Source organism: Ranitomeya variabilis, chromosome 2, assembly GCF_051348905.1.
Source record: "Ranitomeya variabilis isolate aRanVar5 chromosome 2, aRanVar5.hap1, whole genome shotgun sequence".
NCBI classification, from domain to species: Eukaryota; Metazoa; Chordata; class Amphibia; order Anura; family Dendrobatidae; genus Ranitomeya; species Ranitomeya variabilis.
This window is the reverse complement of record NC_135233.1, coordinates 470,021,108-470,047,843: the sequence shown is the minus strand read 5'-3', so window position 1 is coordinate 470,047,843 and position 26,736 is coordinate 470,021,108. Positions and strand designations below refer to the sequence as shown.

Sequence of the window (26,736 nt, the reverse complement as noted above, 5' to 3'; positions counted from 1 at the left end):
GCCGGATCCGTTTTTTTTTTCATAGAGTTGTATTAGCGCCGGATCCATTGTATTAGCATCCATTTTTTTCTGGATCCATCTAAATAGTCGTTTCCGGCGGACGGAGAAAAAGTCCAGAGGAACGTTTTTTTGTGCGGCGAAAAAAGTGCACAGTGACTAACCGGTCCAAAACGCATGACACTGAGATGTGAAACAATGAATCCGGTGTCCGGATCCGGTTTTCAAAGCATTTTCCATTGAAATCACGCAGATTTTCCATTCTGGAGTCTCTCTCTCTCTTTTTCCAGGAAAGAACTCACTGTAAACTCCATGTTAAAAACCGGATCCGGCAGAAAAACGGATCCGTTGCATCAGTTTTTCCACTATTTGCCGGATGCTGCCTGAAACAGAAAACCTGATCTGTGAAAGTAGCCTTAGTGCCTTGTTTTTTGCTGATGTTTATTGTATTTGTCTATATTTGCCCCCTCTTCACATGTAAAGCGCCATGGAATAAATTGCGCTATAAAAATGTATAATAATAATAATAATAAATGATAATGCCTGGATAGATCCTACATGAAAAAAAAAATCTGTCCACTTATGTTATATCAGGTGACAGTTAAATCAATTACATTTATCATAGCAGATCATAACACAAATATTATTCTTTCCAACTTCCGCTTCGATATTTAGGCGAGGTGCAGAATTATCTGCACATAATCCTCATCTCCTGGCAGAATCCGCAGCTGCGGATTTGCCGCGGTTTTTATGCGGATTTTGTGCGGTTTTTATGCGGAATTGATGCGGATTTTGTGCGGATTTTCAGCGGTTTTTGCCACTGCGGATTTTTAACATGGAGGAGTGCAGAAAAGCTGCAGATCCGCACAAAAGAAGTGACATGCACTTCTTTGAAATCCACAGCAATTCCGCACTGATTTTTCCGCACCATCTGCACAGCTTTTTTTCCCCCATTGAATAACATTGTACCGTACATCACAGTGCGGATCTGCAGCGTTTCTGTGCGGAAAAATCCGCTGCGGATCCACAGCAAATCCGGATCGTGTGCACATAGCCTTAAATGCCTGAAATGTAGCGTGTTGGTGTATATATTGCGGATGTGTGTACCCATAAAATCTGATCTAATAACATAGATGCAACTATATACCTGCAGTTGTGGCCAAAAGTATTGACACCCCTGCAATTCTGTCAGATAATGTGTTTTTTCATTTAAGACAAATTAAATGAAGATAATAATAACAAAGAATTTGTGTTTGCAATCATTTTCAGGAAGAAACTAAGTATTATCTGACAGAATTGCAGGGGTGTCAATACTTTTGGCCACAACTGTACTTTTGGGCCACTCTGTATTATTTTACTACATCTAGATCCTTTGATTTTATTTTACACTACACTAATACGTAATAAATACTGAAAGATGAAACACTCTAAAGTCATAATTTGCCTTTCTAACCCCCTCCCAGCTATAAAGCTGCTTACTCAGATTTTTGCTTCTTTTATTCCCATTACTGTAGTAACTGAGGGCGGCATCTCCTCAGCAGTGGCCTATTTTTAACCCTTTAAACCCAAAGATTATGTAAATTGCTTAATCCTTTAATTGTTTTTTTTTGTTTGTTTTGTGCATATTATGGCTTTTTGCTTGTATTGACATTTTGGAAGCCAAAACTCCAGAGATTGCATTATCTGTGTGCTGCGAATACTCGGAGCCAAGTCATGTGCTTGGTGCCAGTCTCAGCCTCTTCCTCCTACTCTCCGATTTTCAGCAGTAATTGCAGACTGTGCATGGGCCTAGTATTTTTGCTCTTTTTTATAAGCCTTATTATTTAGAATGTATAGAATATATATTAATCCTAATATTGCTCCATATCGACTGCCTTGGCGACTGGAATGTGAGAAATGTGAACGCTGCACTAGACTGTGATCCTTGCTCGCTCTCACCCCCTTGTCATCTGTGACTGCCAGCTTTTCCACCCTTTCTGTTCAGGGCTCTCAGTTTATGTCTATGTGGCCTTCTAGAAATCTGTGAATAGGAGTGGTCTGACTGTGACGCATCTGTTTTTGCAACCTCATATTTATTTATAAGCAGAGCCATATTTCCTGAGTCCTGCTGACTAGATGATGGAAAATTAGAGAGCAGACGTCCCATTAGAAGGTCAGAGACACGGAGAGACATGCCTCTGGAGTCGGTGAGTGAAATAATCTCCTATTGTAACTACTTAACCAAGGAATACGAAAATAACCAGTGTCTAATTCCATCCATAAACTTAGAATTGGGGTGAATAATTTTGTGTTTACATGTGAAAAATTGATTTCACTCATCAATGAGACAATTATGTTGAACTTTCCTGTTAAACCAGTTTCACAAATTTAATGCATCCTTCAACTGTCTGGACACAAGGGTCCTTCAAACGGGCTGACTTTTTTCACGTTATCGAACTCCAGTAATGGTATTGGACATGTTGCGGATTTGCCTTTGTAAAAATCTGCGCAGATTCTGCCTCTTTTGGCAGAAAATGCAGTTGAAAATCCTCACAGTTTTTATGCGGTTTTGATTCGGATTTGATGCGGATTTTCATGAGTTTTTTCATACGGATTTGTCTGTGGATTTGCAAGCTAACTATAGATATAATATTTAAAAAAAAAAAAATTGTGATGTAATTTCCTTGTCCAACCTCTTCTTTTACATTCTCCATTGAAGACCATTACATACCATGTTCAAATATAATGTTTACACAAACAAAACAAATATAAAGTTAATTATATATATATTATATATATATATATATATGTATGTGTAAGCCAGATACCCTCCTTAATAAAATGTTACATAAAGAGTTAAACAAAAGACACGAACACACAAATGAAATTTGCGTAAAACACAATGTCTGTTTATTTTACAAAAACATTTTTTTTTTAAATTGCATTGGGCTTTGTATTGTCCGGTGACATCAAGCCCACGGATTAGTAATGGAGAAGCGTCAATAAGACACCTATCCATTACTAATCCTATAGTTATATGGCAAATAATGACACAGCCAGAATAAAATCCTTTATTTGAAATAATCACACACACTCCTTTATTGAATCTTAATGTACCATACTTACTGCATCGCCTAATCCTCGAATCCCTCGATCTAATGCAACAAAAATAAAATAATAAACCAACACAAATACTCCCTGTCCAACGTAGTCCAATACCGATTGTGTCACACGACTATCTCACTTGTAGAACAGTCGCATCAGGAGATGTGACCACTCTACCCGGCCTCCGGTGATACACTGACAGGAGGTAATTGCTCCTGCAGTGCATCACTGAGAGTTCACCGGTGTACGTACTCTCACTTACAGCACTGCTGCGTGAGAATTTTCTCACACAGCAGTGCCGCAAGTGACAGCACGAACTCCGGTGACCTCTAAGAGCGGAGCAGTGATACACTACAGGAAGATCATCTCCTGCCAGTGTATCACTGGAGCCATGTAGAGCGGTCACATCTCCCGATGTGACTGTTCTACACGTGAGATCGCCATGTAACACTCGTTATTAAATGGACTACGGCAGAAAGGTAAGTATATGTTGGTTTATTATTTTATTTTTCTTGCAGGAGATCGAGGGCATCGGGGAATAGGTGTTTGGTAAGTATGAATGTGTTTATTTTGGTTTTACAATTGAACACAGTCGCCGGATGATGGGACTACTATCCCATCATTAGCTCATGTTGTCACTGTTATATGTGACAGCAGACATAGCTGGATGGGGTAATCATCTGATGTGTGTAGCCAGACGATGCCTGGTGTGAGGCAGTGACCCCTGTTACAGCTAGGGGGTGCTGTTTGTGCTCTCCAGAGTGCGCCTGGAGGCATAGTGAGGCCATGAGGGCGTACTGCTGACACAGGTGTGGCTGTAATTAGAATAGTGAAGCAGTGACTGATTAAAAGTCCTGTAGTAGAGGGGGAGATGTGTCAGTGTTGGTCTTGGAAGCAGACAGAGCAGTTGTCTGCAGAGCTTTTCTGTGTGGAGCAACACAGGGGCAAAAGGAACCAAAGAGACTGACACCCTACGTCCCAGGCTGTCTTGTGTTTGCCTGACTGCAATCCGGAGGATAGCGTGATGTGCACGGCGTGAGTAGAGACTTGGTATCAGCGGGCGGTCGCCCCAGGAAAACTGGACAAAGGGAACTCTGGCCTCTGTAGGGACTGCAAACTGAAACCGTTTACTGTGTATTTCTGATAGACTGTGTGAAGAAGCCGTGTACTGCGTATTTTCCATTGGTCTGGATGAAGAAGCCATTTACTATGTATTGCTAATAGGCTGTGTGAAGTAACAATAAAGGAACGTTTTGTTTGAACTTGCATGGGTCACTGCCGTTTCACTGCGTATGGTCCTACCGCTGCATCACACTGGCTACACACACACAGACACCCGCAGACACAGACACCTGCGCACACAGACACCCTCACACACAGACACCCGCACACAGACACCCGCGCACAGACACCCGCGCACAAAGACACACACACCCACAGACACCTGTAGACAGATACCCGCAGGCAGACACAGACAGATGCAGACACACACAGAGACCTGCAGATATTCTCCTCTCACGCATAGTCTCCGCCCACACACTCTTCCTCCTTCCTTTCTACGGCATTTTTTGCATGCAAATCAACAGCTAATCTGCAGACCTTTTTACACCTGCGGTTTAGCTGCAGGTTTGACTGACTTAATGTAAGTCAATGGGTGCAGAAACGCTGCAGATCCGCAAAAAGATTTGACATGCTGCGGAGAATAAAACGCTGAGAATCAGTGCGAAATTTTCTGCAGCATGTGCACAACAATTTTGGATTACCATTCATTAACATTGCTTAAGCTACCCTTTGTGGATTTGGTGCAAATCTGCGTGGAAAAAAACACTGCGGATCCGCAACAAAATCTTCAACGTGTGCACATAGCCTAACAGTATTCAAGCTGGTTTTTAATAGTTTATATTAAACTAGATGGTGGCCCGAATCTAATGCATCGGGTATTCTAGAATATGTATGTATGTATATAGCAGCCACTTAGTATATAACACAGCCACGTATTATATATGATCCACGTAGAATTTAGCATTCACATAATATGTAACACAGCCACGTAGTATATAGTGCAGGCACGCAGTATATAACACAGCCTACGTAGTATATAACACGCCCACGCAGTATAAAACACAGCCCACATAGTATATAGCACAGCCATGTAGTATATAGCACAGCTCACGTAGTTTATAACACAGCCCACGTAGTATATAGCACAGCCCACATAGTATATAGCACAGCCCACGTAGTATATAACACAGCCCACGCAATATATAACACAGTCCACGCAGTATATAACACAGCCCACATAGTATATAGCAGTGTGGGCACCATATCCCTATTAAAAAAAAAATTTAAATAAAAAATAGCTATATACTCACCCTCCGGCATCCAGCGAAGCTGTGCCAAGATGGCGGCAGCATCGCACGCATTGGTGGACCTCGGAAGGTGAGAATAGCACGATTTTTTATTTTTTTAACATTATATCTTTTTACTATTGATGCTGTATAGGCAGCATCAATAGTAAGAAGTTGGTCACACAGGGTTAATAGCAGCGTTAACGGAGTGCGTTACACCGCGGCATAACGCGGTCCGTTAACACTGCTATTAACTCTGTGTGAGCGCTGACTGGAGGGGAGTATAGAGTGGGCACTGACTGGATGGAAGTAGGGAGGGGCGAGTTCGCGGCCGGACTGTGCCCGTCACTGATTGCGACGTGGGATTTTCGAGACAGACAGACGGAAGTACCCCTTAGACGATTATATAGATAGACCGTATGGGGAATATATATACACTACCGTTCAAAAGTTTAGGGTCACCCAGACAATTTTGTGTTTTCTATGAAAACTCATACTTTTATTAATCACATGAGTTGCCAAATGAATTGAAAATCTAGTCCAGACATTGACAAGGTTTGAAAAAAAGATTTTTATTTGTAATAATAATTTTCTCCTTCAAACTTTGCTTTCGTCAAAGAATGCTCCTTTTGCAGCAATTCCAGCATTGCAGACCTTTGGCATTCTAGCAGTTAATTTGCTGAGGTAATCTGGAGAAATTTCACCCCATGCTTCCAGAAGACCCTCCCACAAGTTGGTTTGGCTTGATGGGCACATTTTGCTTGTACCATACGGTCAAGCTGCTCACACAACAGCTCAATGGGGTTGAGATCTGGTGACAGCACTGGCCACTCTATTACAGATAGAATACCAGCTGCCTACTTCTTCCCTAAATAGTTCTGCCATAATTTGGAGGTGTGCTTTGGGTCATTGTCCTGCTGTAGGATGAAATTGGCTCCAATCAAGCGCTGTTCACAGGGTATGGCATGACGTTGCAAAATGGAGTGATAGCCTTCCTTATTCAAAATCCCTTTTACCTTGTACAAATCTCCCATTTTACCAGCACCAAAGCAACCCCAGACCATCACATAACCTCCACTATGCTTGACAGATGGCGTCAGGCACTCTTCCAGCATCTTTTCAGTTGTTCTGCATCTTACAAATGTTCTTCTGTGTGATCCAAACACCTCAAACTTGGATCCGTCTGTCCATAACACATTTTTTACAATCTTCCTCTGTCCAATGTCTGTGTTCTTTTGCCATATTAATCTCTTCCTTATATTAGCCAGTCCCAGATATAGCTTTTTCTTTGCCACTCTGCCCTGAAGGCCAGCATCCCGGAGTCGCATCTTCACTGTAGACGCTTTGCATGTACTATTTAATGAAGCCGTCAGTTGAGGACCTGTGAGGTGACGATTTTTCAAACTACAGACTGTAATATACTTGTTCTTGTTGCTCAGTTGTGCAGCGGGGCCTCCCACTTCTCTTTTTACTCTGTTTAGAGCCTGTTTGTGCTCTCCTCTGAAGGGAGTAGTACACACCGTTGTAGGAAATCTTCAGTTTCTTGGCAAATTCTCACATGGAATAGCCTTTGTTTCTAAGAACAAGAATAAAACGTTGAGTTTCACATGAAAGTTCTTTTTATTTCGGCCATTTTGAGAGTTTAATGGAACCAACAAATGTAATGATTCTCAACTAGCTCAAAGGAAGGTCAGGTTTATAGGTTCTTTAATCAGCCAAACTGTCTTCAGCTGTGTTAACATACTTGCACAAGGGTTTTCAAGGGTTTTCTAAACATCTATTAGCCTTCTTACACAGTTAGCAAACACAAAGTACCATAAGAACACTGGAGTGATGGATGTTGGAAATGGACCTTTATACACCTATGAAGATATTGCATTACAAACCAGACGTTTGCAGCTAGAATAGTCATTTATCACATTAACAATGTATACAGTGTATTTCTGAATCATTTAATGTTAGCTTCATTGGAAAAAAAACTGTGCTTTTCTTTCAAATTAAAGAAATTTCTAAGTGAACCTAAACTTTTGAATGGTAGTGTGTGTGTGTGTGTGTGTGTGTGTGTGTGTGTGTGTGTGTGTATATATATATATACATATATATATATATATATATATATATATATATATACTATAATATATATATATATATATATATATATATACAAGTGTGGCTCCAATTTAATCAAACAGCAGACAAAATGCATATATACTGTACGGCTGGGGTCACACGTGCGTGTTCAATGCGAGAAACTTGCGCGAGTCTCTCGCATCAAGTCCCGGCACTGCCGCCGGCACTCTGGACCAGAGTTTGCGGCTGCATGTATTTCTATGCAGCCGCGTGCTCCGGTCCGAGTGCCGGCGGTGGCGCAGGACTTGATGTGAGAGACTCGCGCAAGTTTCTCACATTGAACTCGCAAGTGTGACCCCGGCTTAAGGATGGAGCTGGACAGGTCCTGGATGGGAGATATATGTCACCTAGTTGGTTAGCCTTGGTGATGTGAAGCACTAATAGTGCTAAGGGTTCTTTTTAATGGGCCTGGATTTTGGTTCCCGGTTTTAGGAACAACTAGAAGAGCTGGGCGGGACTGGTCATTCCCATATTTTACTAAGCAGGCTTTGCATATAATTTAAAAGGTATCTGAGTTGCCTCTTTTAGTGTTCGTGTGAGGAAGGAGGGAAGGTATATAAGCTGTGTTTTGTCTGGAGAGAGTTGGACCTATAACTAAGCTGGTGTACCCATTCTGTTGTACAAACTGTTAATTTTCTGTTTTAACCTTGTGCCAAAAAAGGACACTTTACATCGTTTGAGGACCGCTGGAGTTTATGAACTGAATAAACCTCATCTTGTTTGGACCAGAGATATTACCTACATGTATTCTAGAGGCTACCAAAGAGCACTGATCCCCTACAATACACACAATAAATATTTGATTGAAACACACAACAAAACTACACACAAAAAGAAATTTTAAAAGTTAATAGTAAAAACAAAGAACAATGAAAACAAGGAGAAGCCAATGAGAGACATAAAATAACCAACATAAGAATGCAATACCAAGGGTAGTCATCAGATAGCAGAATACTACCAAAGAGTAATGATAAAAGGTAAACTGAGAATCCCTCAGTCTTTTTTTTTAGCTTCACTCAGCTGCTTTATATCCACTGATCACATTAAAGTTGAACCTGCTGGGGAAACAAAGAGTCTGTAAAAAGCCAAACGGTGCAACATTTTTAATACAATCCGATTGCAAAAATGATGTTTAGCCCAAAGTTTAGTTGAACAAAAATGACTTCAACCTCTTTAACCCCTTCCCGACATGTGACGGAATAGTACGTCACATGTCGGGACCCCCGCTTTGATGTGCGCTCCGGCGGTGAGCGCACATCAAAGTCGCGACATGTCAGCTGTTTTTTACAGCTGACATGTGCGCGCAATAGCGGCGGGTGAAATCGCGATCACCCGCCGCTATTAACTAGTTAAATGCCGCTGTCAAACTCAGACAGCGGCATTTAACTACCGCATCCGGCCGTGCGGCCGGATATGAGCGCATCGCCGACCCCCGTCACATGATCGGAGGTCGGCGATGCTTCTCCATTGTAACCATAGAGGTCCTTGAGACCTCTATGGTTACTGATCGCCGGTGGCTGTGAGCGCCCCCCTGTGGTCGGCGCTCACAGCACACCTGCATTTTAGCTACATAACAGCGATCTGATGATCGCTGCTATGTAGCAGAGGCGATCGTGCTGTGCCTGCTTCTAGCCTCCCATGGAGGCTATAGAAGCATGGTAAAAGTTAAAAAAAAAAGTAAAAAAAAATGTGAAAAAAATAAAAAAAATATAAAAGTTTAAATCACCCCCCTTTCGCCCCAATCAAAATAAATCAATTAAAAAAAAACCCAACCTACACATATTTGGTATCGCCGCGTGCAGAATCGCCCGATCTATCAATAAAAAAAAAGCATTAACCTGATCGCTAAACGGCGTAATGAAAAAAAAATCGAAACGCCAGATTTACGTTTTTTTGGTCGCCACGACATTGCATTAAAATGCAATAACGGGCGATCAAAAGAACGTATCTGCACCAAAATGCTATCATTAAAAATGCCAGCTCAGCGCGCAAAAAATAAGCCCTCACCCGACCCCAGATCACGAAAAATGGAGACGCTACGGGTATCGGAAAATGGCGCAATTTTATTTATTTATTTTTTTGCAAAGTTTGGAATTTTTTTTCACCACTTAGGTAAAAAAGAACCTAGTCATGTTAGGTGTCTATGAACTCGTACTGACCTGGAGAATCATAATGGCAGGTCAGTTTTAGCATTTAGTGAACCTAGCAAAATAGGCAAGCAAAAAACAAGTGTGGGATTGCACTTTTTTTGCAATTTCACTGCACTTGGAATTTTTTTCCCGTTTTCTAGTACACGACATGGTAAAACCAATGATGTCGTTCAAAAGTACAACTCGTCCCGCAAAAAATAAGCCCTCACATGGCCAAATTGACAGAAAAATAAAAAAGTTATGGCTCTGGGAAGGAGGGGAGCGAAAAACGAAAACGGAAAAAGCTCCGGGGGTGAAGGAGTTAAGTTAAGGTTGTCTAACCACTAGACAGCATTAGATAATATGGGCCCTTGTTTTTGAAAGTGTATGAAAGCAGAAATTAGGATATTTTGATCAGATAGGTAGAATGTGGTTGGGAATTAGTTTGTCTTCCTTAATTTTGTTTTTTTAGGAGGGGAGGTGGATTGTGTGATTTGTCTTATTAGTTTACTAAGGATAATCATACATATTTTAAATTAATTATCTTTTTTTGATGAATTATAAAATGTGAATAATAATATAAAAATGGAAAAGAGTATTATGAGAGGTGTAGGCAACAGGTAAAAAAGCCAATGTAACAACAAACATCTCCCAGGGAAATCCCTGCTTGCAAGGAAAATATATATGTTCATAATAGTTTTGTGGTAAAAGTAGGTATGAATGCTGTTAGGCATGGACCTAATAATCAATGTCTCCTGGATATATATTTTCTGATTTTCCATTGACTGCTCATGTGATGTGACTGTGAATGTTGTCATTAGACCAAAAATGTCCATTGTGTTCAATGACTTCGGGTAGGTATCCACGTATCTCAGTCATCATCGGTGTGACCTTGGAGCAGGTACTCACTACAGTCTCTGCAGGTTTTGTTGAAGCTCTAAATATATTCCATGTGGATAGATTTGTTACAGTAATGTGTTATTCCTTTGATGTCATTTTTCAGGGTCCACCTCCTCAACTTGGCGACCTGATTGAATTCATCCGCCCCTTTTATCAGCACTGGGGCATATATGTTGGTGACGGCTATGTCGTACATCTCACAGGTAACCTATTTCTACTTCAAGCTGAACCCCGGCATTATGAGTTGGTGTGGACAGCCATTCATTTACCCTTCAACGGCCATGTAATATACAGTACACTACTCCTGAAGCCTGAGCAGTATATAGAAGTGTCCTCATCACTGTTCTGACAATCCCTCATACTGTACTGAATATGGAGGAATCATCTTCTGACAATCCCTCACTATACTGAGCATGGCGGAATCATCTTCTGACATTCTCTTATACTGTACTGAGTATGGACGAATCCTTTTCTGATATTCCCTCATACTGAGCTGAGTATGAAGGAATCCTCTTCTGACAATACCTCATACTGTACTGAGTATGGATGAACCATCTTCTGACAATCCCTCATACTGTACTGAGTATGGAGGAACCATCTTCTGACAATCCCTCATACTGTACTGAGTATGAAGGAATCCTCTTCTGACAATCCCTCATACTGTACTGAGTATGGAGGAACCATCTTCTAACAATTCCTCATACTGTTCTGAGTATGGATGAACCATCTTCTGACAATCCCTCATTTGCACTGAGTATGCACGAATCATCTTATGACAATTCCTCATAATGCACTGATTACATGAGAATCATCTTTTCCCACCTCACTTTAGAAATTGGAATCAATGAACAGATTGGTTAGATGTGTTGGGCAGCTATGTCTATTTTTCCTGACCTTCCCATAGGTGCCGGGAGTCATATAGATGACTTACCCAGAGGTTAGAACTCGGGCAGCATGATGGCCCAGTGGCTAGCACTGCAGCTGTCCAATGCTGGCGCCCTGGGTTCAACTCTGACCGAGGACAATGAGATTCTCTTGTCAGGTGTATTTTAGAAATTGTAGCTAATGATTGGAATGGTACCTTCTCTAGTTTTTCTCACCTTCCCATAAATGGTGAGAGTCTTATTGATGATCTGGCCAGCAATAAACTCTCAGGCAGCACAGTGGCTCAGTGGTTACCTCAATTGCCATCCTACACTTGGGTCCTTAGTTCGACTCTGACTGAGGTCAATGAGATTTTTCCTCTCAGACACATCTTAGAAAGTGAAATCAGAAACCTACCCTTCCTTTTCATGATCTGTTTGTGGGTACTGATAGGCATATTGGTGACCTAGCCATCAGGTAATGCTACGGTGGCTCAGTGGTTAGCTCCCTTACCTTTCAATGCTTGGGTCCTTAGTTCTAGTCTGATTGAGGTTGGAGTAATTCCTCCTCACAGATCTACTTTAGAAATTGCAATTGGACCCGCTCTAGTTTTTCATGACCTGTCGGTGGGCACTGATAAACATATTGATGACCTAGCCATCAGCAAATTCTCAGGCAGCACGGTGGCTCAGTGGTTAGCTTGATTACCTTTCAATGATTGAGTCCTTAGTTCAATTCTGACTGAGGTCTGAATAATTCTACCTCTCAGATGTACTTTAGAAATTTGCAAATGGGCCTGCTCTAGTTTCTCCTGATCTTCCCATTGGTTCTGGTAGTAATATCAATGACCTTGCCAATGGTATCTTCCGAGCAGCATGGTGGCTCAGTGGAAAGCACTGGTGTTTTGCAGCATGGGAGACCAGGGTTCAACTCCCACCATTCATGACTTCTGCAAGGAGTTTGTATGTTCTTCCTATGCTCAGGTGGGCTGCCACACATGCTCCAAAGTCACACAGGTAGGAGCCAGTGATGGAAGTGCTGTGCTAAATGATGGTGTTACCTGTATCAAGGAGGTAAACAGCTGCTATCCTGTGTTCCAGAATGGACTTTCACAGCTAAGTTGCAATTGAGCTGAATATATAACAAGAACATTTCTTGTATCAGGACATTCATCTAATAAGGATCAGGATACTTGGCCAATGAAGTGGACAGGCAAGAAGCCCTCCTGGATGCTGCACAGGTGACACATCATTAGCCATAGCACTTCCATCACTGGCCCCTACCTCTTTGGAGCACGGGTGGCAGCCCACCTGAGCACAGGGAGAACATAAAAACTCCTTGCAGATGTCATTCATGGTAGGATTTGAACCCTGGACTCCCATGTTGCAAAGCACCAGTCCTTTCCACTGAGCCACCATGCTGCTCAGAAGATAACCTTTGGCAGAATCATTGATATGACTCACAGCACTAATGGGAAGATCAGGAAAAACTAGAGTAGGTCATTTGCATTTTCTAAATTACAAGTGAGAGGTAGAATAACTCAGATCTCAGTCAGAATTGAACTAAGGACCCAAGTGTTAAAAGATAATTGCGCTAACCACTCAGCCACCATAGGATTACCTAGTGGCTTGGTCATCAATATGCCTATCAGTACCCACCGACAGGTCATGAAAAGGAAGAGCAAAAATGTCCCAACTATAGCTATGATGGGGAAAATCTGGCAGAAAATCAAGCAGTGAAGTATAATGGAGTTTACATGTTACACACCGATCTGGTGTGACCCTAGAATGGTGGAGCTGATGCGATTGAGAGTGTTTGGTCAGTGGAGGCGTATAGGCATTTGGTTTGTGTCACAGCTGCTTGATGGTGGCGTACTAAAGACGTCTGAAATGCTCGGGAGGGAGTTTCCTTTGAACCAGAATTTATTTTTCCAGTATCTGCAGCTGAGACATGCTCTTAATAAGCAGATTGATGTCTCACGGGGGCTTCTGCAATCAGACAGTTTATTGAATCTCATAGGACCTCGGAGGAACACGAGGGGGTTCATTACATTAATGTACAGGGGTCTGCTGGAAACATTCTTACTGCGACACCCGTTAACGATGAGAGGGAAATGGGTGGCAGACCTGGGTCCGATTTCGGAGTCTCAGTGGGAGTCCATATTGCAGTATATTCCCAGAGTGTCTATGAGTGAGGCCAGAAGGGTGTCGCATTTGTACTTAGTCTATAGAGTGTGCAGGACCCCAGTGTGGATGATGAAGGCAGGACTGAGAAGGAACTCAAAATGCCCAAGATGTTCTGATGAGGGGACTGATCTTTTACATCTGATGTGTTCGTGTCCTCGCCTTCAGCCTTTTTGGGTGAAGATACTTAACTTGATTCAGGAGGTGATGGGTGTAAATATTCTGCGTACTCCACTGACTTGCCTACTGGGATGTGTGGAAGATAGATATTGCTATGGATGAATGGGGGAGATTGGCTATAGACAAGTTTCTGTGTGCTGCTAGGAAACTTATCTCGGTGCATTGGCTGAATGAAAAACTGAATAAACTTTATTATCTTAATGGAAAGAAATATATCTATTAAGGGAGGTCAAAATACGCAATTTGAAAAGTGTGGGGTGGATGGATGGACTATCCAGGTGTGGCTTCAGCTGAACTACTGCAGAATAGGATGGATGCCGCCTAATTGCTTTCGATAAAATGTTATTTTGTAAAGTGAGGTAATGGAAAGTTGTATATAAATGTGCTAAGCTGTGACGTACATTGTTTAACCCCTTCCTGACATCCGACGTACTATCCCGTCGAGGTGGGGTGGGCCCCCATGACCGCCGACGGGATAGTACGTCATAGCCGATCGGCCGCGCTCACGGGGGGAGCGCGGCCGATCGCGGCCGGGTGTCAGCTGCATATCGCAGCTGACATCCGGCACTATGTGCCAGGAGCGGTCACGGACCGCCCCCGGCACATTAACCCCCGGCACACCGCGATCAAACATGATCGCGATGTGCCGGCGGTGCAGGGAAGCATAGCGCAGGGAGAGGGCTCCCTGCGGGCTTCCCTGAGCCCCCCGCAGCAACGCGATGTGATCGCGTTGCTGCGAGGGTCTTACCTCCCTCCCTGCCTGCTCCAGACCCGGATCCAAGATGGCCGCGGATCCGGGTCCTGCAGGGAGGGAGGTGGCTTCACAGAAGCCTGCTCAGAGCAGGCACTGTGAAGCAGCCTGCACCTCTCGCAGATCGGTGATCTGTCAGAGTGCTATGCAAACTGACAGATCACCGATCTGTATTGTCCCCCCCTGGGTAAAGTAAAAAAGTTAAAAAAAAAATTTCCAAATGTGTAAAAAAAAATTAAAAAAAATATTCCAAAATAATGAAAAAAAAAAAAAAATATATTATTCCCATAAATACATTTCTTTATCTAAATAAAAAAAACAAACAATAAAAGTACACATGTTTAGTATCGCCGCGTCCGTAACGACCCCACCTATAAAACTGCCCCACTAGTTAACCCCTTCAGTAAACACCGTAAGAAAAAAAAAAAAAAAACGAGGCAAAAAACAACGCTTTATTACCATACCGCCGAACAAAAAGTGGAATAACACGCGATCAAAAAGACATATATAAATAACCATGGTACCGCTGAAAACGTCATCTTGTCCTGCAAAAAACAAGCCGCCACACAGCATCATCAGCAAAAAAATAAAAAAGTTATAGTCCTGAGAATAAAGCGATACCAAAATAATTATTTTTTCTATAAAATAGTTTTTATCGTATAAAAGCGCCAAAACATAAAAAAATGATATAAATGAGATATCGCTGTAATCGTACTGACCCGACGAATAAAACTGCTTTATCAATTTTACCAAACGCGGAACGGTATAAACGCCTCTCCCAAAAGAAATTCAGGAATTGCTGGTTTTTGGTCATTCTGCCTCACAAAAATCGGAATAAAAAGCGATCAAAAACGGTCACGTGTCCGAAAATGTTACCAATAAAAACGTCAACTCGTCCCGCAAAAAACAAGACCTCACATGACTCTGTGGAGCAAAATGTGGAAAAATTATAGCTCTCAAAATGTGGAGACGCAAAAACTTTTTTGCTATAAAAAGCGTCGCTGGTTTCACACTTGCGTTTTTGTCTGCAGCGTTTTTTGCACAAAAAAACGCATGCGTTTTTTCCCTATATTTAACATTGAAAACGCATGCGGATTTTTTGTACACGTTTGGTCGCGTTTTCAAACGCATGTGGTTTTTTTCTGCATGCGTTAATTTTCAGAAATACAACCTGCAGTATTTTCTTGCGTTTTTAAGCACATGCGTTTGTTTGCGTTAAAAACGCATGCATTTTTATCGAAAAAAAAACAGAAAACACACTGAAAAGCCACCCACCACCATCATTGTGATAAAGGGATCCAAACCCTAACCCTAACTCTACCCCTAACCTCACCCCTAACCGTTTAATGAACATTTTCTGACAGTCATAGTGCCACGTATTTCAGTGCCACGTATTTCAGTGCCACGTATTTCAGTGCCACGTATTTCAGTGCCACGTATTTCAGTGCCACGTATTTCAGTGCCATGTATTTCAGTGCCACGTGTTTCAGTGCCACGTATTTCAGTGCCACGTATCACGTATTTCAGTGCCACATATTTTAGTACCACGTATTTCAGTTGCACGTGTTTCAGTGCCACGTGTTTCAGTGCCACGTATTTCAGTGCCACGTATTTCAGTGCCACGTATTTCAGTGCCACGTATTTCAGTGCCACGTATTTCAGTGCCATGTATCACATATTTCAGTGCCACGTATTTCAGTGCCACGTATTTCAGTGCCACGTATTTCAGTGCCACGTATTTCAGTGCCACGTATTTAAGTGCCACGTATCACATATTTCAGTGCCACGTATTTCAGTGCCACGTATTTCAGTGCCACGTATTTCAGTGCCACGTATCACGTATTTCAGTGCCACGTGTTTCAGTGCCACGTGTTTCAGTGCCACGTATTTAAGTGCCACGTATCACATATTTCAGTGCCACGTATTTAAGTGCCACGTATTTCAGTGCCACGTATTTCAGTGCCACGTATTTCAGTGCCACGTATTTCAGTGCCACGAATTTCAGTGCCACGTATTTCAGTGCCACGTATTTCAGTGCCACGTATTTCAGTGCCACGTATTTCAGTGCCACGTATTTCAGTGCCACGTATTTCAGTGCCACGTATTTCAGTCACGTTTAGGGTTAGGGGTAGGGGTAGGGTTAGGGCTAGGGTTGGAGGTAAAGTTAGGGTTGGGGCTAAAGTTAAGGTTGGGGCTAAAGTTAGGGTTAGGGTTTGGATTACATTTACGTTTGGATTAGGGTTGGGATTAGAATTATGGGTGTGTCAGGGCTAGGGGTGTGGTTAGGGTTACCGTTGGGATTAGGGTTAGGGGTGTGTTTGGGTTAGGGTTTCAGGTAGAATTGGGGAGTTTCCACTGTCCAGGCACATCAGGGGCTCTCCAAGCGCGACATGGCGTCCAATCTCAATTCCAGCCAATTCTGCGTTGAAAAAGTAAAACAGTGCTCCTTCCCTTCCGAGCTCTCCCGTGCGCCCAAAAAGGGGTTTACCCCAACATATGTGTTATCAGCGTACTCGGGACAAATTGAACAACAACTTCTGGGGTCCAAGCTCTCTTGTTATCCTTAGGAAAATAAAAATTTGGGGGGCTAAAAATCATTTTTGTGGGAAAAAAAAGATGTTTTATTTTCACGGCTCTGCGTTATAAACTGTAGTGAAACACTTGGGGGTTCAAAGTTCTCACAACACATCTAGATAAGTTCCTTGGGAGGTCTAGTTTCCAATATGGGGTCACTTGTGGGGGGTTTGTACTGTTTGGGTACATCAGGGGCTCTGCAAATGCAACGTGACGCCTGCAGACCAATCCATTTAAGGCTGCATTCCAAATGGTGCTCCTTCCCTTCCGAGCTCTGTCATGCACCCAAACAGTGGTTCCCCCCCACATATGGGGTATCAGCGTACTCAGGACAAATTGGACAACAACTTTTTGGGTCCAATTTATCCTGTTACCCTTGTGAAAATACAAAACTGGGGGCTAAAAAATCATTTTTGTGAAAAAAAAAAAGAATTTTTATTTTCACGGATTTGCGCTATAAACTTTAGTGAAACACTTGGGGGTTCAAAGTTCTCAAAACACATCTAGATAAGTTCCTTGGGAGGTCTAGTTTCCAATATGGGGTCACTTGTGGGGGGTTTGTACTGTTTGGGTACATCAGGGGCTCTGCAAATGCAACGTGACGGCTGCTGACCAATCCATTTAAGTCTGCATTCCAAATGGCGCTCCTTCCCTTCCGAGCTCTGTCATGCGCCCAAACAGTGGTTCCCCCCCACATATGGGGTATCAGCGTACTCAGGACAAATTGGAAAACAAATTTTGGGGTCCAATTTATTCTGTTACCCTTGTAAAAATACAAAGCTGGGGGCTAAAAAATCATTTTTGAGAAAAAAAAAAAAAAAATTATTTTCACGGCTCTGCGTTATAATCTGTAGTGAAACACTTGGGGGTTCAAAGCTCTCAAAACACATCTAGATAAGTTCCTTAGGGGGTCTACTTTCCAAAATGGTGTCACTTGTAGGGAGTTTCAATGTTTAGGCACATCAGGGGCTCTCCAAACGCAACATGGCGTCCCATCTCAATTCCAGTCAATTTTGCATTGAAAAGTCAAATGGCGCTCCTTCCCTTCCAAGCTCTGCCATGCGCCAAAACAATGGTTTACACCCACATATGGGGTATCAGCGTACTCAGGACAAATTGCACAACATTTTTTGGGGTCCAATTTCTTCTCTTACCCTTGGGAAAATAAAAAATTGGGGGCGAAAAGATCATTTGTGTGAAAAAATATGATTTTTTATTTTTACGGCTCTGCATTATAAACTTCTGTGAAGCACTTGGTGGGTCAAAGTGCTCACCACACATCTAGATAAGTTCCTTAGGGGGTCTACTTTCCAAAATGGTGTCACTTGTAGGGAGTTTCAATGTTTAGGCACATCAGGGGCTCTCCAAACGCAACATGGCGTCCCATCTCAATTCCAGTCAATTTTGCATTGAAAAGTCAAATGGCGCTCCTTCCCTTCCAAGCTCTGCCATGCGCCCAAACAATGGTTTACACCCACATATGGGGTATCAGCGTACTCAGGACAAATTGCACAACATTTTTTGGGGTCCAATTTCTTCTCTTACCCTTGGGAAAATAAAAAATTGGGGGCGAAAAGATCATTTGTGTGAAAAAATATGATTTTTTATTTTTACGGCTCTGCATTATAAACTTCTGTGAAGCACTTGGTGGGTCAAAGTGCTCACCACACATCTAGATAAGTTCCTTAGGGGGTCTACTTTCCAAAATGGTGTCACTTGTAGGGAGTTTCAATGTTTAGGCACATCAGGGGCTCTCCAAACGCAACATGGCGTCCCATCTCAATTCCAGTCAATTTTGCATTGAAAAGTCAAATGGCGCTCCTTCCCTTCCAAGCTCTGCCATGCGCCCAAACAATGGTTTACCCCCACATATGGGGTATCAGCGTACTCAGGACAAATTATACAACAACTTTGGGGGTCCATTTTCTCCTGTTACCCTTGGTAAAATAAAACAAATTGGAGCTGAAATAAATTTTGTGTGAAAAAAAGTTAAATGTTCATTTTTATTTAAACATTCCAAAAATTCCTGTGAAACACCTGAAGGGTTAATAAACTTCTTGAATGTGGTTTTGAGTACCTTGAGGGGTGCAGTTTTTAGAATGGTGTCACACTTGAGTATTTTCTATCATATAGACCCCTCAAAATGACTTCAAATGAGATGTGGTCCCTAAAAAAAAATGGTGTTGTAAAAATGAGAAATTGCTGGTCAACTTTTAACCCTTATAACTCCGTCACAAAAAAAAATTTTGGTTCCAAAATTGTACTGATGTAAAGTAGACATGTGGGAAATGTTACTTATTAAGTATTTTGCGTGACATATGTCTGTGATTTAAGGGCATAAAAATTCAAAGTTGGAAAATTGCAAAATTTTCATAATTTTCGCCAAATTTCCATTTTTTTCACAAATAAACGCAAGTTATATCGAATAAATTTTACCAGTAACATGAAGTACAATATGTCACGAGAAAACAATGTCAGAATCGCCAAGATCCGTCAAAGCGTTCCAGAGTTATAGCCTCATAAAGGGACAGTGGTCAGAATTGTAAAAATTGGCCCGGTCATTAACGTGCAAACCACCCTTGGGGGTGAAGGGGTTAAAATAAAGTTTATTTGGTTAGGGTTTGGGTGTGGGGTAGGGAGGAAGTGGGGGATGGTGGGATATTGATTAAGGCTGTTGCTTAATGAAAAAACTGAACTGGAAAATCTGTATCGTTCTGGAACTTACATTGAACTGTTTTATAATTTGGATTTTTTCAATCAAAAAAATTATGTGTTAAAAAAAAAGAAAGAAAAGGAAGAGCAGGTTCCCTTGTGGTCACTGATTTCATTGTCTGAGATGTGTCTGAGAGGAGGAATCTCATTGTTCTTGGTCAGAGCTGAACCAATGAAAACAGCAGCAAGAAAAAGAAAGCAACAGTGTTACCATGCTGCCCCATGGATGCTTAACCACCAGCAACAGCAGGCTGTGCACCGATCTATGAGATGGGAACAAAGGGTTTTTAGTCTCTGTGTTCTTAGACAAGAGACTGGCGAGGGTGGCCGTTTACTGTGGGACATTTCTGACACATCCACGTACTTGAAAACATCACGTGATAATCTCCATGACACGGTGTCCAGAGCTCGGTGCACAAGATCCATTCCATGCATGGGCTTATCCTCCACTGCATTCACTGTCCATGGGACTGTCTGGAATAATGGAGCTCTGCTTTCCCAGATGATCTCATAAACAATGAATGGAGCAGAGGTGCACAGTTTTATCCTCCACTGTATTCATTGTCTACGGGACTGTCTGGAAATGACGGAGCTCTGTGTTCTCAGACGGTCAATGAATGGAGCATAGTATGAGCAGCTCCACTTCTATAGACATACTGATAGGATGTGAGTCCTGACGGGGCAATAATGTCTGCAAAGTGAGACCGTTCTTATGAAGCATAATAAATAAGCATATTGATTGTACAGCACTTTACAGACATCACTGCACCCATCAGGGCCATATCTCCTACACGTTTGTCTTCAGAACATGGGAGGAAACCCACACAGTCACACAAAATCAGGGCTGTGAAGTCGGTAAGCCAAACCTCCGACTCAGACTCCTCAATTTCCATGACACCGACTCCGACTCCCTCATACCGGGCTCATGTTTAAGTTTAAATGATAAATTTACTTTAGTAAAATGGTAACATCAGGCTTTTAATCATCATTATGAAACAATAATCAAGCCATTTAGATAGAATATAAAATATTTATTGGAATACAACTTTAGTACAAAAAACTTTTGCATATTTGCAATTTATTATACACTATGCAGTAAGTGGAAAAAATACAGCTTGCAACAAAAAAGTACTGAATAACATTTGTGCAGTCTATGAATTTGTTCTGAGAAATAGTATCGCCTCTATCAGATCTTCCTTCATAGATGACCTCAAATCTGGCCTAATTACAGTGCCTTGCGAAAGTATTCGGCTCCCTGGAACTTTTAAACCTTTTCCCACATATCATGCTTCAAACATAAAGATACCAAATGTAAATTTTTGGTGAAGAATCAACAACAAGTGGAACACAATTGTGAAGTTGAATGAAATTTATTGGTTATTTTACATTTTTGTGGAAATTCAAAAACTGAAAAGTGGGGCGCGCAATATTATGCGGCCCCTTTAACTTAATACTTTGTTGCGCTTTTCCTGCGATTACAGCTGCAAGTCGCTTGGGGTATGTCTCTATCAGTTTTGTACATCGAGAGACTGAAATTCTTGCCCATTCTTCCTTGGCAAACAGCTCGAGCTCAGTGAGGTTTGATGGAGATCGTTTGTGAACAGCAGTTTTCAGCTCTTTCCACAGATTCTCGATTGGATTGAGGGCTCTACTTTGACTTGGCCATTCTAACACCTGGATACGTTTATTTCTGAACCATTCCATTGTAGATTTTGCTTTATGTTTGGGATCATTGTCTTGTTGGAAGACAAATCTCCGTCCCAGTCTCAGGTCTTTTGCAGACTCCAACAGGTTTTCTTCAAGAATGGTCCTGTATTTGGCTCCATCCATCTTCCTATCAATTTTAACCATCTTCTCTGTCCCTGCTGAAGAAAAGCAGGCCCAAACCATGTTGCTGCCACCACCATGTTTGACAGTGGGGATGGTGTGTTCAAGGTGATGAGCTTTGTTGCCTTTACGCCAAACATATCGTTTGGCATTGTTGCCAAAAAGTTCGATTTTGGTTTCATCTGACCAGAGCACCTTCTTCCACATGTTTGGTGTGTCTCCCAGTTGGCTTGCTGCAAACTTTAAACGACACTCTTTATAGATATCTTTGAGAAATGGCTTTCTTCTTGCCACTCTTCCATAAAGGCCAGATTTGTGCAGTGTACGACTGATTGTTGTCCTATGGACAGACTGTCCCACCTCAGCTGTAGATCTCTGCAGTTCATCCAGAGTGATCATGGGCCTCTTGGCTGCATCTCTGATCAGCCTTCTACTTGTTTGAGATGAAAGTTTAGAGGGATGGCCGGGTCTTGTTAGATTTGAAGTGGTATGATACTCCTTTTATTTCAATATGATCGCTTGCACAGTGCTCCTTGGGATGTTTAAAGTTTTGGAAATCATTTTGTATCCAAATCCGGCTTTAAACTTCTCCACAACAGTATCACAGACCTGCCTGTTGTGTTCCTTGGTCTTCATGATGCTCTCTGTGCTTCAAATAGAACCCTGAGACTATCACAGATCAGGTGCATTTATACTTAGACTTGATTACACACAGGTGGATTATATTTATCATCATTAGGCATTTAGGACAACATTGGATCATTCAGAGATCCACAATGAACTTCTGCAGTGAGTTTGCTGCACTGAAAGTAAAGGGGCCGAAAAATGTTGCATACCCCACTTTTCAGTTTTTTAATTTCCACAAAAATTTAAAATAACCAATAAATTTAATTCAACTTCACAATTGTGTTCCACTTGTTGTTGATTCTTCACCAAAAATTTACATTTGGTATCTTTATGTTTTGAAGCATGATATGTGGGAAAAGTTTGAAAAGTTCTAGGGGGCCGAATACTTTTGCAATGCACTGTACTTTAAGGCTAGAGAACAACCTCTCTACACTAACTTGGGTTGGTGGCAAAGCAGTATCCACATGGGCGACATCTCTAACAATTTCCGGGTATAATGGAATTGCCTTGTGCACAGTCAGTTTTGATGAATGATTGAACTCTTCTACTTCTTTGAGAGCAAGTGAAAAATGTTGCTGAAATATGGTCAATCTGTTTTCTATGGGAGTGGAATCTTTTTCCCTGCAGCAACGCTTTGCCTGCTCCATGTCGTCCAAATACTTTTCAAAATCAAACTCCTCATCTGATGAGGATGAATGAACAGCAGCAGCAGCACTGGCAGGAACCGGGTCCTCTTGCTCTTGGCTGTCCTGTAGCCCACTCATCCTAACTGCTACCTCAATCAGAGCTTCTTTTCCTTTAGTAAGCTGTTGATTATCCAGCAATATGTGATGGAAACGGAGAGAGGAAGGCCCTACTGATAGGGAAATGAGGGATGCACACCTCCTGCTCCAACTTGAGACTGACCTTGCATTTCCCTAATGCCCTAAGTGGGTCCTTCCCCCACCAACATCATTAATCTCATCCATTGCTGTTACCTAGCACTGCCCTGGCTAGTGCACTGGCTGGCAAGGGCGCTAGCCTCATCAATGCAGATGGAACGACACAGAGGACAGTGACAAACACTACACCGATGAAGACAAAAACACCAAGCTTAGCTTAATAGCCTTCTCTGCTACAAAGCACTGCACAGCAGAAGAAAGGCACCCAAACCACAAAACCAGCTAAAACACCACAGCAGCCAGAGAGCTCCTTCCTCCAGGCTTGATCAATATAGAATGCTCTATCACCGACAGTCAGCTGATACATCAGGTGACTATTTAAAGGATGGTCGGAGTGGTCACCACTCACATAAGCTGACCTAGCCACTCTGCAGCTGCAGCAGGGTTCCAACAGGGGAAACTCACATTAACCCCCGCTGGTCCTGAAAGGAAAAAAGCTCCATTTAAATCAAAGTGGAACCAGAGCTGCTACAAAGCCAAAAATGGATCGTGACACCGCCTTATCCTCACACTGGGTCAGTGGATGGTTCACCACCGTCAGGGTTATTGCCACTAATGGATGATGAGAACTAGATGAACATCCAGCCAGAAAGAGGAGAACCTCAAGTTTCAGTGTCATTATTATATATCCCAAGAATCAGTGTGTAATTATTCTGTTCTGTAATTTTCAGCATCATTACTCCCTATTCAAGGTATCAGTGTCATTACCCTGTACCCAAAGTGTTTGTGTCATTATGCTGTAACCCAAGTGTCAGCGTCATTATGTACTGTTTGAAGGAGGAAAAATGAAGCATACATTGAAAGGAACATGCGGCCTACAGTGAAACTGTCACGGGAAGACTAGGTGGGCAAGAACTAATAACCCGGGCCCCTGCAATTTCCCTCAGACTAGGGAAATCCTGACTGACCCTCTACCTAGAGTTTACACTGATGGTGTGCATGTCTAGGCCTCGACCCTCACCCTGTCTCCTGTTTCAACCCTAGGCTGAAACCACCGCCCACCACCCAGTGAAAAGATAATACACCAATACCCACAGTTAGCACAGACAAGGATAATGGAAAATATACACCACGCCGCAGTCACTCAGGAATCTATATATATAATTGTCTAAGGGTTTTTCCATCTGTCTGTCTGTCTTTCTGTCTGTCTGTCTTTCTGTCTGTCTGTCTGTCCTGGAAATCCTGCGTCTCTGATTGGTCGAGGCCGCCAGGCCTCGACCAATCAGAGATGTGCACAGCATGGCGACGATGATGTCATAATGGAAATCCCGCGTCTCTGATTGGTCGAGGCCGCCAGGCCTCGACCAATCAGCGACGGGCACAGTATCGACGTTGATGTCATAATGGTTGCCATGGCGACGATTATGTCATAAAGGTTGCCTCGACCAATCAGCGACGGGCACAGTCTGCCGCGAATTCTGGAATCATCCTTGTCCATATACTACGGGGACATGCATATTCTAGAATACCCGATGCGTTAGAATCGGGCCACAATCTAGTACACTATAAATGCGCAGGGCGAAATAAATACAAATATAGGAAGGAGAAAATAAGACAACGGGAAATACACCACCAGATACGATACTCCAACTCCTAGCTCACCACTCCAGACCGAGATAACCAAGCACTAGACAGAAGCTATAATCGTCGACTCCCAATGTTCAGAAGAACTTGCACTAGACAGAAGCTATAATCGGCGACTCCCAATGTTCAGAAGAACTATTTAAAGGCAGTGGGCGTGGCCCAGCTTCCAATCCGAGCACCAGCTAAATTAACCCCGGACCAGCTAGATAAAATCTAGCCGACGCCACTGAGCACATAGTGGACAAAAGCGGAATTACCGCTGTCTGTCGAACGCCCTGGTATGAACAGCGTCCGACATGACAGTACCCCGCCTTCTACGAGGGACCCCAGGGCCCTCACGGCTTATAGGACCCGGCTTGTCCGGATGACGGCGGTGAAACATACTGACCAGCCGGTCCGCATGAACGTCCGAGGCTGGTACCCAGGACCTTTCCTCAGACCCATAACCATGCCAGTGTACCAAGTACTGTAAAGTGCGGTGCACTCAGGGTCGTAACTACCGCGGTCGCAGCGGTCGCCAGTGCGACCGGGCCCGGCAGGTCGGGGGCCCAGCAGGTCAGAGGCACCCAACACCATGCTGCAGTGCAGGAGATTCCTCCTGCACGACAACAGTCCGAGGCGTATCTAGGGGGAGGGGGCAGCCGGGGCACGTGAGAGACAGGAAGCAGCTCCAGTCATCATGGTGAGACTGTCAGCTTCTGCTCTGCAGCCCCGGAACAGAAGGTGAGAGCAGGGGGGAGGTGCGGGACAGAGCCGATTAGTCAGGAGAAGCTGAGGAGCTGCAGCCGATTTATATCAGCCACCCCTGTACCAGAGAGGAGATTGTGAGTTGTGTATATGAGCTGGTATCTGGTGTGTGTGTGTGTGTGTGTGTGTGTTCGTTCTGTAGTATGTGTGTGTGTGTGATATCTGTAGTGTGTGTGTGTGATATCTGTAGTATGTGTGTGTGTGATATCTGTAGTATGTGTGTGTGATATCGTAGTGTGTGTGATATCTGTAGTGTGTGTGTGTGTATCTGGTGTGTGTGTCTGATATCTGTAGTGTGTGTATGTGTGTGTGTGTGATATCTGTAGTATGTGTGTGTGTGTGTGATATCTGTAGTGTGTGTGTGTGTGTGTGTGATATCTGTAGTATGTGTGTGTGTGTGATATCTGTAGTGTGTGTGTGTGTGAGGCAGGGGCATAATTACCACAGTTGCAGCGGTCGCTGCTGCAAGCGGCTCTGGCAGGTCAGGGGCTCGTGTGTCCCCTTGAGCCTGTCTCCCTTGTCCCCTTATGCTTGTGTCCCTTGTCCCCGTGTGCCAATCTCCCTTGCCCATTAGTCCCTGTGTGTCCCCATGTGCCTGTCTCCTTTGTCCCCTTGTGCTTGTGTCAGTCTCCCTTGTCCACTAGTCCCCGTGTGCCCCTTGTGTCAGGCTCCCTTGCCCACTAGTCCCCTTGTGTCAGTCTCCCTTGTCCCCGTCTCCCTTGTCCCCTTGTGTCAGTCTCTCTTGCCCACTAGTCCCCTTGTAACCTTCTCCCCTGCCTCCTAGCCCCCATGTGTCCCCTTGTGCCTGTCTTCCTTGCTCCCTAGCCCCCCTATGTTACCCTTGTGCCTGTCTCCCCTAGCCCCCTTGTGCCCTCTCCCTTGCCCCCTCGTCACCATTTGCTCGTGTATTTCTCACTGCCCTTTGTATGGAGGGGCTGCATTATACTATGAGGGGGGCTGCTTATTTTCCTATATGAGAAAGAGGAGTTAGCGACCCATAAAACTACTGAGGTCAAATAAATACAATTAGAATTACATGAAACCAGACATAATTTTATTTTGTCAAACATATAGACAACAATACATAAGTCCAATACAAAAAAGACCCAGTAAACATACAAAAATTTACCAAAAAAGTACTATTGGGCGAGTATGCAA

At 43.0% G+C, this 26,736-nt stretch overlaps 1 protein-coding gene across 1 annotated transcript in view; it reads left to right on the top strand.

Annotated features, from left to right (window-relative positions):
- The first annotated feature begins 1,736 nt into the window (after positions 1-1,736).
- LOC143806793 (phospholipase A and acyltransferase 2-like) overlaps positions 1,737-26,736 on the top strand; it is a 38,993-nt gene continuing 13,993 nt past the window's right edge. The window contains exons 1-2 of the mRNA XM_077287713.1: positions 1,737-2,183; positions 10,692-10,791. Coding sequence (XP_077143828.1) covers positions 2,169-2,183; positions 10,692-10,791 — 115 coding nt within the window. The 5' untranslated portion in view covers positions 1,737-2,168. The remainder of the gene's footprint in view (positions 2,184-10,691; positions 10,792-26,736) is intronic.